This window comes from Gadus chalcogrammus, chromosome 19, assembly GCF_026213295.1.
Source record: "Gadus chalcogrammus isolate NIFS_2021 chromosome 19, NIFS_Gcha_1.0, whole genome shotgun sequence".
In the NCBI taxonomy this organism is placed as follows: Eukaryota; Metazoa; Chordata; class Actinopteri; order Gadiformes; family Gadidae; genus Gadus; species Gadus chalcogrammus.
This window is the reverse complement of record NC_079430.1, coordinates 16626467-16638966: the sequence shown is the minus strand read 5'-3', so window position 1 is coordinate 16638966 and position 12500 is coordinate 16626467. Positions and strand designations below refer to the sequence as shown.

The following is a 12500-nucleotide window of genomic DNA, read 5'->3' as shown; positions in this document are numbered from 1 at the left end:
CCCGCGTCCCTCCCCTGTCTCACCCCGTGTCCCTCGCCTGTCTCACCCCGTCTCCCTCCCCTGTCTCCCTCCCCTGTCTCACCTCGTGTCCCTCCCCCGTCTCACCCCGTCTCCCTCCCGTGTCTCACCTTGTGTCCCGTCTCACCCCGTCTCCCTCCCCCGTCTCACCCCGTCTCCCTCCCCGGTCTCACCCCGTCTCCCTCCCCAGTCTCACCCCGTCTCCCTCCCCTGTCTCCCTCCCCTGTCTCACCCCGTCTCCCTCCCCTGTCTCCCCCCCGGTCTCACCCTGTCTCACACCCCGGTCTCACCTTGAACAGCTGCACTCCTATGCAGGCGAACATGAACTGCAGCAGTGAGGTGACGATGACGATGTTGCCGATGGTCCTGATGGCGACGAAGACGCACTGAACCACGTGCTGGAGGACACACGCAGAGGGGGGACGAGACATTAGCCTCCGAGTGTATGAGGTGGGTGAGTGAGTGGTTAATGGGGTATGCTGACGGCTAAATGTATATACAATGTACAGGGGATTTATATAAGTATTGTGTGTGTGCGTGTGCGCTTGCATGCCTGAGTGCCAGTGTGTGTGTGTGTGTGCGTGTGTGTGTGTGTGCGTGTATGTGTTTGTGTCCTGCGCTGCATACACCTCCTGCAGATCTTTAAAGAAATAAGTGTGTGTGCTTGCCTGCGTGCTAGTGTGTGTGTTTGTGTGTGTGTGTGTGTGTGTGTGTGTGTGCGTGTGTGTGTCCTCACCTTCAGCCCCTTGGCTCTGTTGATGGCTCTCAGGGGTCTCAGAACTCGTAGGACCCTCAGGATCTTCACCACGTTGATGGCACTGGATCTGGACACACACACACACACACACACACAGTATTAACCACAAACACACACAAAAAGACACAAACGCACAACCACACACACCACACACACATAGAAATACACACACATTTCAAGACATCCTGGAGTGGTGTAGGGGGTTGGGGGGAATACACCTGATAATACACAACCCCCAGGAACATTAAGACAGGTGTAAGGTTCAGCCTGGCTGGATAACAAGACAGGGAAGAGACAGTCCTCCTCGAGGACTGTAACGCCGGATCAGTCTCCGGGATGAAACCACCATTACATCATCACAAAGACCTGACGTCATGGTTACATGACAACACACCGCTGTGAAGGGCTGGCCTGGGCACAGGACATTTAGGGAAAGGAATGGGTGTTTGAAACACAAGACACAAAATATAAAAGGACACACACAGCTAGACTACTTAACGACACAACACAGAGACAAACATAAAAAAGTAAATTGGCAATCAAGGGAAAAATCTGTCTTTTTTATTTTTATAAACATATTTTGCCGGTCCGGGCCAAAGCTAGGAAGTGTGACCTTTTAGAAATGAAGTTTTAGCATCAAATATAAAACTAACATTTCAGGGTTATTTGAACAACTGGTGTTTAATGTTGTGTGAATGACTACGTTGACATTTGGTATTTAGACGTTAACGTTGATACATTGAATCTGTGTTTCCCTAAACACAACAGCTCCAATAGCCACAAGCTGATTACACAATTTGTGGCAAGCGGGAGCTCGAGTAACTAACTAGGATATATAGTAATTAAAAATACCAGTAAGATGTTATGTAACAGGGAGGGAACAAACAAAGGCATAGACACAAGATAAAGGAAGCGCTTGTAGATGTCTATCTGTCTTAATTTAGAAGTTTGTTGAATGGGACTGTGTGTAGGATACAGCAAATACTGTAAGTAGTACCCTTCTCGAATCAATCCTTCAAATCAATCAGTTAAAAATATATAAATATATTCATCACCCCTTCCACCCCCTCCATAGACATGAGTTATAAATGTAATTGCAGATCTATAGATTGTTATACTGATGGTCGGATTATTGGAAAGATTATTTGAGATTGATACTTTAGCAATTATTCTACATACGCCCCACATTAACTGGGAGGAATCACATCATGTCAGCTGTGTGGTGGCATTACCATGAGAGTTTAAAGTTGTGCAAGCATTCGTTCATCACGGCCTCCTTCAACCAGATATAAGAGAATGACGATTATTCAGTACCTTGTATTTTAACAGCCTGCATCATTTACTGACAACAGGGTTGATTGAAAATATAATTAATCTATACATACCATTTATTTATTTAGTTCAAAACTTGTTTGAAGGTAAAAAGGCAAAATTCCAGTCTTGGTAACCGGCATCTTGTGAAATCTGCTTTCTCTGTGAAATTTGATCGAAACTGATTTATGACTCATAGATCTCAGTCTGTTGTCTCCTGTGATGTCTGGGTGAGGAGGAGAACCGTGTGTTCGTTCACTAACAATGCTCCAAACTCTCACACAAAGACAGAGGAATAGAGAGGTAAAGGCTTTCATCTGCACAGTGGAGGGAAGTGATCAACACGGACTGTAGCGCACACTTACATTGGAGAGTCTAGTCTACCGGGCGTCAGAGATAGAGAGTGTGGTAAAGCGCGTTAAACGTCAGAAATCATAATGTCATGAGCAGCATGTTAGGACATCAGCTTTGGCAGACAAAGATGGCAACATTGATAAACAAAGAAAGAAGGCAACAATAATAAACAGCATGAAACGATGAAAAAAAGTAAAGGTACGATCAGACCCAAAATGAAGGAACGGCGCGAACACAAAAAAAAATATGCGAAGACTTGAAGGGGTTAATTTTCTGCCCAGCATCAATGAGCTTTGAGCAAAGTACTGGACTGGAGGTTGGAAGAATAAAGGGCTGTGCTACATAGCTCACGAAACTCTGAGACACTGAAAAACAGTTATTTGGATTACTTTCTGATGGTGTTAGAACGTCAAACAAAGCTGCGATCTGATTGGATGCGCTTCGACAGGTCTCAGCGTAAGCCCGGATCAAAGTTCAAATTGTTTGAACTTTGAGTGACAGGGTGGAAAATACGGATCTGTGGGCTGGCCTCCAACGCTCAACCCCATTGGACGACCTCGGCCACGCCCCCCCTGCACTCTCATCATGTGTTCAGTGCCTCAGTAGTGTGATCTAGTATCGGAGTTTAAACCAATGTGAGAGATGGATTTCACCTCCATAAAGAAATAATGGTCCATTATCGTCACCTTTATCTTCATCTTCATCGACCACCACCACCAGAACCATCATCATCATCATCATCATCATCACTATAATCATCATCATCACTATTATCATCATCACTATTATAATCGTCATCATCATCATCATCATCATCACTATTATCATCATCACTACTATCATCGTCATCATCATCATCATCACTATTATCATCATCATCATCACTATTATCATCGTCATCGTCATCATCATCACTATTATCATCGTCACCGTCATCATCATCATCATCACTATTATCATCATCATCATCATCATCATCAGTATTATCATCGTCTTCGTCATCATCATCACTATCATCGTGTGCGTGTGTGCGTGTGCGTGTGTGTGTGTAGCAGGTCTACTCACTGTATCCCAGACGATATGAGGGACACACTGACCACCACCAGGTCCAGGATGTTGAAGTAGTTCCTGCAGAAGGAGCCTTTGTGGAGGAAGGCCCCGTAGGCTGTCATCTGCAGGGGTCAAAGGTTATCCATTCAGAGAGGGTCTGTACAGTAGATGGTGGTTAAAGAAGAGCTCGCCCTTCTGCTGCCTCTGCGGTGACAGGCGGTCTCGTACCTTCAGGAGGATCTCGATGGTGAAGAGGCCGGTGAACACGTGGTCTGCATAGCCCAGGATCTTTAAGCAAAGAACAAAGTGTCACAGCTCAGCACTCACGCTAATTTAGGAAGCTGAAGTTAGCCCAGCTTTAGGTTGACGCAAAAAATTAAATAAGCCGACCATGAGATTATTCTGAATGTATAATTTGATAGAGGTTAGAAGTTGAGATAATCGAAAAATGCATTTAATGCATAGTGTCCTGCTGGATACGTCTACAATTGTAAATTTCTGCTCGGTTTTTTAATAAAATCCAAGGGCTTTCAAGTACACTGCGCTTTGCCATGATTGCCGTCATGGTTAGAAACAATCCTTTGAGTGGTTGGAAACTGATTAATTAAGTCAAGTGAGGTCATTGAAAGAGGCTCTCATTTTAAGCCTTTACCGTGAAGAGAATGACAGAGTTAAGTATATAAGTACAGTATAACAGCACTGAGCAAAACTGCCATCAGTCACTCTTAGAACCGCTATACATCCAAGTCTGCTCTAATCCAATTAATGCACAATACGCAGCTCAGCTGCACAGCTTCATGTGTGTGTGTTTGTGTGTGCGTGCGTCTATAAATGTGTATGTCCATATGCATGTGTCCATGTCATGTGTTTGTGTCTGTGCCTTTGCATGCGTGTGTTTAATGCGTGTGTTTTCTGCGTGTGTATACATGTGTGTGTGCCTGTGTATGTATGCCTGTGCATGTGCATGTGTCCATGTGTGTGTGTGTGTGTGTGTGTTTTTGTGTGTGTATGCATGCATGTGTGCAAGTTTCCATGTGTGTGTGTGTGTGTGTGTTTGTGTGTGTGCGCGTGTGCGTGTGTGTGTATGTGTGTGTCTGTGTGTGTGTGTGTGTGTGTGCGTGCGTGTATGTCCATGTGTGTGTGTGTGTGTGTGTGTGTGTGTGTGTGTGTGTGTGTGTGTGTCCGTGCGTGTATGTGTGTGTGTATGTGTGTATGTGTGTGTCCGTGCGTGTGTGTGTGTATGTGCGTGCGTGTGTGTGTGTGTGACCTGGTTCCTGAAGGAGTCGTTCTGCACGGGGTCCTCTGCAGCCAAACTGATGCTGCTCAGCAGGATGAAGAAGAGGATGAGGTTGGTGAACACGTTGTGGTTCACAATCTGGTGGCACAGCAGCCTGAACCTGCGGGGGGGGAGAATTTCTTAATTATTACACTAGTTTTTGGCAGCTGAAGATGGAGAGAGAGACCGAGAGAGAGAGAGAGAGAGAGAGAGAGAGAGAGAGAGAGAGAGAGAGAGAGAGAGAGAGAGAGAGAGAGAGAGAGAGAGAGAGAGAGACTACGTTTCCCTACTTGTTGGTGTGGCTGAAGACGAAGAAGGCGCGGGCCTCCGGCATGGGGATGGCCTTCTCCTTCAGCTGGACGTCGGACAGGGGCCGCGGCCGGGGGCCAACCGGCATCTCCGGCTCCTCCTCCTCCTCCTCGCCCACTGGGGGGGGGAGATTAGTGGTCAGTCATATAGTATAGTCGCCACTTGTACATCTATTAGTGTGTTTTAGCCTTGAGCTATCTAGTCATTGGTTGGTCTAGTGTGTCTCTACCTTTATCTGTGCAGTCATTGGTCAGTTTATTGTGTGTTTACCTTTAGTGATGTAGTCATTGGTTGGTCTGGTGTCTCTACCTTTAGTGACGACGTCATTGGTTGGTCCAGTGTGTGTTTACCTTTAGTGATGTAGTCATTGGTTGGTCTATTGTGTCTCTATCTTTATCTGTGCAGACATTGGTCAGTTTATTGTGTGTTTACCTTTAGTGATGTAGTCATTGGCTGGGTAGGGGTTCTTCCCCTCAGTCTCGTCCCCAACGTAGACGTCCATGTTGATCTGCAACGATGGAGAACACCTCTTTAAAGGTAAACCTACAGAATCACTGCTGAAACCATTCCATTTCGACCTTGGCTAACGTTTCCCAAACATTCAGCTGCTATTTTTCACCCAAAAATATTAAACAGGGGAAATTATTTGTAAGATATGAGGGGTTTGCTACTTCTGGCTGAAAACACTTCTCCAGAGTGGTGCTTTTCCGTTGGCTGAGCCCCCCAGCTGGAGAGAGTGTGACGTGCGCTCTGACAATGTTTGACGACGTACGTCCCTCACACCTGCTACTGCTCCCAAACCCAATGAGTCAATCATTCCAAAACCGTAAAAGAGTTATTTTGCCTCAGAGTTCTATTGCTAAGACTTTTACTTAAACTTTAATGTATTCATGCAGTCACCGGCTGAATATTCCGCTCATTGAACTGCTGACATATTGTTCTCCGGGCACCAATGAATACATTCAGAGTGGTAGTGGATGTGTGAGTTTGTCTGTGTCGAAGCCCGGATTGGAATATATTTTAGGTGAGGACGTGTGAAGGTTCCTCAGACGGGTAGAAACTGGCAGTTGGTTTAAAAGTCGAACACTCTAAGTGCATGTTTATACTGCATCACACAACTTAACGCACCTCTGCAACACATTCTGATAGGTAGTGTGGAGGTGTATGCGTGTGAATGTGAATGTGAGTGTGTCTATGTGTGTGTGTGTGTGTGTGTGTGTGTGTGTGTGTGTGTGTGTGTGTGTGAGTGTGGGTATGTGAATGTGAATGTGAACATTAGTGTGTGTGTGTGTGTGTGTGTGTGTGTGTGTGTGTGTGTGTGTGTGTGTGTGTGTGTGTGTGTGTGTGTGTGTGTGTGTGTGTGTGCGTGTGAATGTGAATATTAGCATGTGTGTGTGTGTGTGTGTGTGTGTGTGTGTGTGTGTGTGTGTGTGTGTGTGTGTGTGTGTGTGTGTGTGTGTGAGTGTGTGTGTGTGCGTGTGTGTGTGTGTGTGTGCGTGTGTGTGTGTGTGTACCTTAGTGGCGGTGTTGGTCTCTCCGTCAGACGTGATGGACTTCAGCTCTATCTTCTCCTTCTTCTTCTCCTTCTTCTCCTCCTTCAGTGGCGGCTTCTCGTTCACTTTGCGCTTCTCTGGGCTCGCCGTCCTGGAGGAGATAAAGCGGAGGGAGTGTGTATCCTGCTGGGAACTGCGTATCCCGCCTCGACTACTGCAACTCACTCCTGGCTGGACTTCCTGCCTCTGCGATTAAACCTTTGAAGCGCATCCAGAATGCGGCAGCGCGCCTCGTGTTCAACCTACCGAAGTTCTCCCATGTGACCCCCCTCTTCCGGGACCTCCACTGGCTCCCTGTAGTAGCTCGCATCAAATTGAAGACGATGGTACTGGCATACAAGGCAGTCGATGGAACTGCTCCTGCCTACCTCCAAGCACTGCTAAAGCCACACACCCCAGCTCGATCCCTCCGCTCAACTACCTCAGCTGGACGTCTGGTACCGCCATCGCTAAGAGCTAGCAAAGGTCGATCAGCAATGTCACAACTTTTCTCGGTTTTGGGACCTCAGTGGTGGAACGAGCTCCCTGCCGCTCTCAGGACCGCAGAGTCGCTCACTATCTTCCGAAAAAGACTCAGGACTCACCTGTTCAGAGTCCACCTCGACACTGCATAGCCACCCTCCCCCTTCTGGCCACCATTGTACACTGTATTGTATTGTCTTGTATTGTATTGTATTGTATTGTATAGTATTGTAGTACTTAACTGTGTAGCAACTGCAGTAGCTGCTGTCATTGCTGTAACACGGGGAATTGATTAACCTAGCGAATGTTGTACTTGCACTTGGTTCTATGAACATCCTCTCTGTACCGAAAGCGATATATTGATGCACTTCTTATGACAAATGTACTTATTGTAAGTCGCTTTGGATAAAAGCGTATGCTTAATGCCCTAAATGTAAATGTAACTGCAGCCTAATGTACTCGTCCCGGATCGGACCCAGTGCCGCGTATACAATCCGTAATGTCTAAGGAGATGGGTGAAGAATAGCCCAGGTCTGTAATTCTCTGACAGTTCAAGGAAAATGTTGGACTACTCTCTCCTATTGCCACTACTAGCTTATTTTATCCTACTGTTGATAATGTTTACATTTAATTATGCTGCTACATTTCAATTTGTGTCTGCTTTGGTATATAGACATACTTTGTGTCTATTTTTTTCGTTTTTGATTCTCTTCTTTATTCTTCTGCTTTCCTGTGCTGTGGCATCCAAGCTCCCCGTCCGGAATCAACAAAGCACCATCTTATCTTTCACATATAACAAAAACAGACGCGCACTGGGCCTTTTTCACTTGGTCACGAGACGCTATGCAACCCGGTGAGGCTGCCTCCCTCCGTGAAGCTCCTTCACCACGCAGCTACCTAACATCACATGTATCGAGGTTACAGGACGCCTTCTCGCAATGGAGACACAGCTGTTGTGCGGTCATCACTGCGGCCCTCTTGAGGAGAAACATAAACAGTAGCTTGATGTTTGGCAGCCAGTCAGACACGGACGGGCGGGTGAGCCCTGTTGGATCGAAAAGAGACGATAGCGCGAAGGCAAATGGTTGTTCTCCATCACACTTTAGGCCGAAATCAATACCTACCAAGGGGTAGCATTTTATAATTCACACTAGCGGTACGATAACATCACCTTTCATTGATGAATACATCACAGTGTACTCTATCTTGCTGGAAGGGGAAAGACGGACCCCTAAACACACACAAACACACATACTCAAGTGGCAGTTAATTACAGTAAAGTGAGGTCACTGTAGTTAGCTGTAGGATGTGTTGGATATCGGCCAGAGCGCTTCAACCAGAGGTTTTTGTAATATGCAAGGCATGTCGTCCCTTTTCTGTATCTGTTGTACTATTTTCACACCTCACTAAACACTTGACCGAAACTACCCCACACTACACCGCAACACACTACACTACACTACACACTACACCACAATACACTAAACTACCCTAAACTACACTGTACCACACTGCAAACTAGGGCTTTGACTCCGGACTTCGTTATTCGAATATAATTCGAATATCAAAAAATAAATCAAAATTAAAACGAATATTAGGCAGCCCTTAATATTGGAACCTGTTATGGGCAGGCCAAGAGGGAGGGACGTCGGAGGACCCGACGCAGTCTATTCATAATGTTGCAATGACCACGGAAGAGGCAGTGAATGAAGTATTGATTAGACAGCGATTTATTAGAAACCTAATAAACCGTTGGAACACGCAAGACCGGTAACCATAGCAACGCGGTAAACAAATTTAATGGTACAAATATTTTTAAATAAATATACGAATATATTCGAATATTAAGATTAATAAACAAATGAACTTCAAATATTATTTTTGGGCAAAAGTCAAAGCCCTACTGCACACTAAATTACACATCACAATGAATTACACTACACTGCACCACTGATTTACCTGGCCAGTTTCTTCCTCTCCTTCTCCTCCTCTTCCTCCTTCTGGGCCGAGGTCAGACTCTCGGCGTCCGCCAGGTTGTCGACAGCGATGGCCAAGAAGACGTTCAGGAGGATGTCTGTTCAACGGGGGGGCGGGGTTAAGGAAGAGGTGGACCAATCACCATCATGCCGACGACCAACCATTGGCTGAAACACTAACCTTTGAAATCATCACAAACGCTGCATTCATTTCCCCCTCCACTTCCAAATGCAATACTCTAATATTTGGTAACAAATGCATAACAGTGTCCTTGTAATTAGTGTCTGAATGGCCCATGTAGCCAACTGAATACGCAGTGACGATTTGGAAGAGCCTAACTCCAGTCTCACTAATCAGTCTTCAGGGAATTATGGAAAGTCTGATGGCAGTCTAGCTCACATTGGGGTGAACACAGTGTTCCCTTTGCTTCGCAAGATATTTGTTTCGACCAATCATGTTGCTGTAAGCAGGACCCTGTAAGTGCTTTATTACTATTGACTACTATTGAGAAACTCAGCCAACAGTAGTAAACTGTAGAAAGGTGTCTATATAGGATTTAAATCAAACACTTGTGTACTTGGTCGCTGTAGGAATACACTGAAAGCCTCGTCCACTCACGCAAATGAGTTTACTTCGGTTTAGGCTCTGTGCTAGCTCCACCAAGAAGTTCTGCTTTAACAGAGTAGGACTGCGCCGTCTAAGATTAGTCCTACCGTCACCCCAGGGGTGGAACTCACTATTAACAACTGTGGAGAAAACATGTGGTCCTGTTACATGTTGTCATAATGATTATTACACAGCACCTGTGTGTTTACACTTTAAGTGTAATCTAATATTGAAAACTGTTATTGACAATGTTTGGTCAAACATCTTCATACGTATCACCTGTTTAAAAAACGTGTGTGTGTGTGTGCGCGTGTGCGTGTGCGTGTGCGTGTGTGCGTGTGTGTGTGTGTCTGTGTCGTGGCAGGATACAGTTTCCGCAGATGAAGAGGATGATGAAGTAGATGCAGACCAGCATCCCGGGGAAGGACGGGCCGCCGTACGCCATGATGCCGTCGTACATCACCAGGTTCCAGTCCTCTCCCGTCAGGATCTGGAGGATCATCAAACACAGGGGACCACTGATCACAACACACTCTGATGGACCATAGCCTGGGCAACGAGGATCTGTGGGGAGCATCCAACCCAGGTGATCACTGATCACAACACCCTCCTATTGACCCTAGCCTGGACAAGCAGGGGGATTTTACTATATCTTAGATCACTACAAAAAATGTAGAAATAAAAAAAAGGATAGATGAAAATACATTTAAGATACATACACACAAAAGAAAGATGTAATTGTTTTTGTTCAAGTTGTTCAAAGTTTTGGTTAAAGGGAACAAATCAGGAGTTATTCTATAGTTATACAGAGTATCCCGATGGCAAAAATTGCCAAAATAGAACGTCCATGACTCTTAGTCCACTAGCGTCCATCTTGGTTGTAAACACTAGCCGGGCGGGGGGGGGGGGACTCCGCATTCCGTTCCCCTCTGCCAGCCAGCATTCAGTACCAAGACCCCCTCACCCTGGCCCCCGTGGGCCGACAGACTGAGGTCCTCCCCCAGCGTACCTGGAACACGGTGAGCAGGGACTGGGGGAAGTTGTCGAAGGTGCTGCGGCGTGTGATGTCAAAGTTGAACTTCCCGCCAAACAGCTGCATGCCGAGCAGGGAGAAGATGATGATGAAGAGGAAGAGGAGCAGCAGCAGGGACGCGATGGAGCGGACCGAGTTCAGCAGCGACGCCACCAGGTTGGACAGAGAGTTCCAGTATCTGAGAGGCACGGGGCGATGAGGATTAGAATACACACAGGGAGGACAATGACTGTGATGAAGGCGAGTTAAACCACGGCAAGTTCAAGTTCAGGAGTTTTATTGGTCACATACATGTACAAGAAGTGCAGTGAAGTGAAAAAGTGGCAGTGTGTGGATGCACTGCTGAATACTTGATCCTGATTGGCCCATAGTGTTCAATGGGTTTGCACATTTACAATGACGGGGTGCCTCGGCCTTAACAGTAAATCACTTTGAACACTTCTTCGGTGGTAAGTAGGGATGCACCGAAATGAAAATTCTTGGTCGAAACCGAAAACGAATATACTGAAACAGTTGGCCGAAAGCCGAAACCGAATACCGAATGTGGCTTTTGCTGTTTTTCATTCATTTTGCTTAAATTTTTCACCATTGCATAAATCAAACAATTAAATGTCCTTTATAAACTTTTTTGTCTTGCTTTTCAATAAAAAAAATCAATTACAAATTTGATACAAAATATTTATTTAATACTGAACGTTTTCTAACATTCCAGCAGACATTATAGCAAGAATATAAGAACAATGTACCTTTAAATAAATGAGTAAAACAATTATTATTATTAATATTTTTTTAATAAAAAATAAAAATGTTCAGTGTATTATTTTCGTGGCTGAATATTCGGTGCATCCCTAGTGGTAAGCGATGTCAGCCTTGCCTGAGCCGCGTTACATTGTTCTCCAATAACGGGACAGCCCGTAGTAGCTTATCCCTTACATACTTTATTGATCCCAGATGGGGAATAAAAAAGACAGTAGTAAAATAAAAAAAGATATACAAATTGAAAAAAATGTATATCCTATTGGTTGTTCTTTCCCCTACAAAGCCTCTTGGATAATATCGGTCAATGTGCAATGAAAGGTCAGAGAAAGAAAGGTTTTGTGTCTGCTGGCGTATTCTGGGGACTTTAGAGTGATGACGCTCCACTGTGACTTTGATATCTGCTGACTTTGTCACCCACACAACACAAAGGAAAGCTCATCATGCATTACATTCAGCTTGACTTTCTCCTGACTTAGGCGTGCGTTCAAAAGACTTTGTGTTCAATTATAATGAATGTCCTATAGCTACTGCCCAGGCATCCATTCCTTTGGGCAGTGTGTGTGTTTGTGTGTGTGTGTCTGTGTGTCTGTGTGTGTGTGATTTTATACTGTGCATAAACACATCTAATTTAAACAGAGTACACTAATGTTTAAGCCTGTGGGGGCGGCTTGGCGGATATAAAAGTCAAGGTTGCACAAGTATATGCACACGTACACACACACACACACACACACACACACACACACACACACACACACACACACACACACACGTACACACACACACCATCAGCTACCTGGTTATCTTAAAGATCCGCAGGAGTCGTACGCAGCGCAGGACGGAGATGCCAAGCGGGGACATGATCTTGGTCTCCACCAGGATGGTCTCCAGGATCCCCCCCCCCACCACAAAGCAGTCAAAGCGGTTGAAGAGAGACACAAAGTAGGCCTGGGAGGAGAAGAGACCGAAACACTCAATGAATATCGATCACACGGTCGATGGAGATGCATTACCTTTTTGAGTAAGCAAGTGAGA

General features: G+C 45.5%; 1 protein-coding gene across 1 annotated transcript in view; it reads right to left on the bottom strand.

The window, feature by feature from the left end:
* Positions 1-12500, bottom strand: part of cacna1c (calcium channel, voltage-dependent, L type, alpha 1C subunit) — a gene marked incomplete at its 3' end in the record, with an annotated part of 50290 nt that overhangs the window by 32805 nt on the left and 4985 nt on the right. Inside the window, exons 4-15 of the mRNA XM_056577921.1 lie at positions 12262-12413; positions 10683-10884; positions 10043-10163; positions 9050-9164; positions 6590-6719; positions 5508-5583; positions 5057-5192; positions 4758-4887; positions 3719-3778; positions 3506-3612; positions 755-842; positions 309-416 (exon numbers count right to left, since the gene is read on the bottom strand). Of these exons, the coding sequence (XP_056433896.1) occupies positions 309-416; positions 755-842; positions 3506-3612; positions 3719-3778; positions 4758-4887; positions 5057-5192; positions 5508-5583; positions 6590-6719; positions 9050-9164; positions 10043-10163; positions 10683-10884; positions 12262-12413 (1425 nt within the window). The remainder of the gene's footprint in view (positions 1-308; positions 417-754; positions 843-3505; positions 3613-3718; positions 3779-4757; positions 4888-5056; positions 5193-5507; positions 5584-6589; positions 6720-9049; positions 9165-10042; positions 10164-10682; positions 10885-12261; positions 12414-12500) is intronic.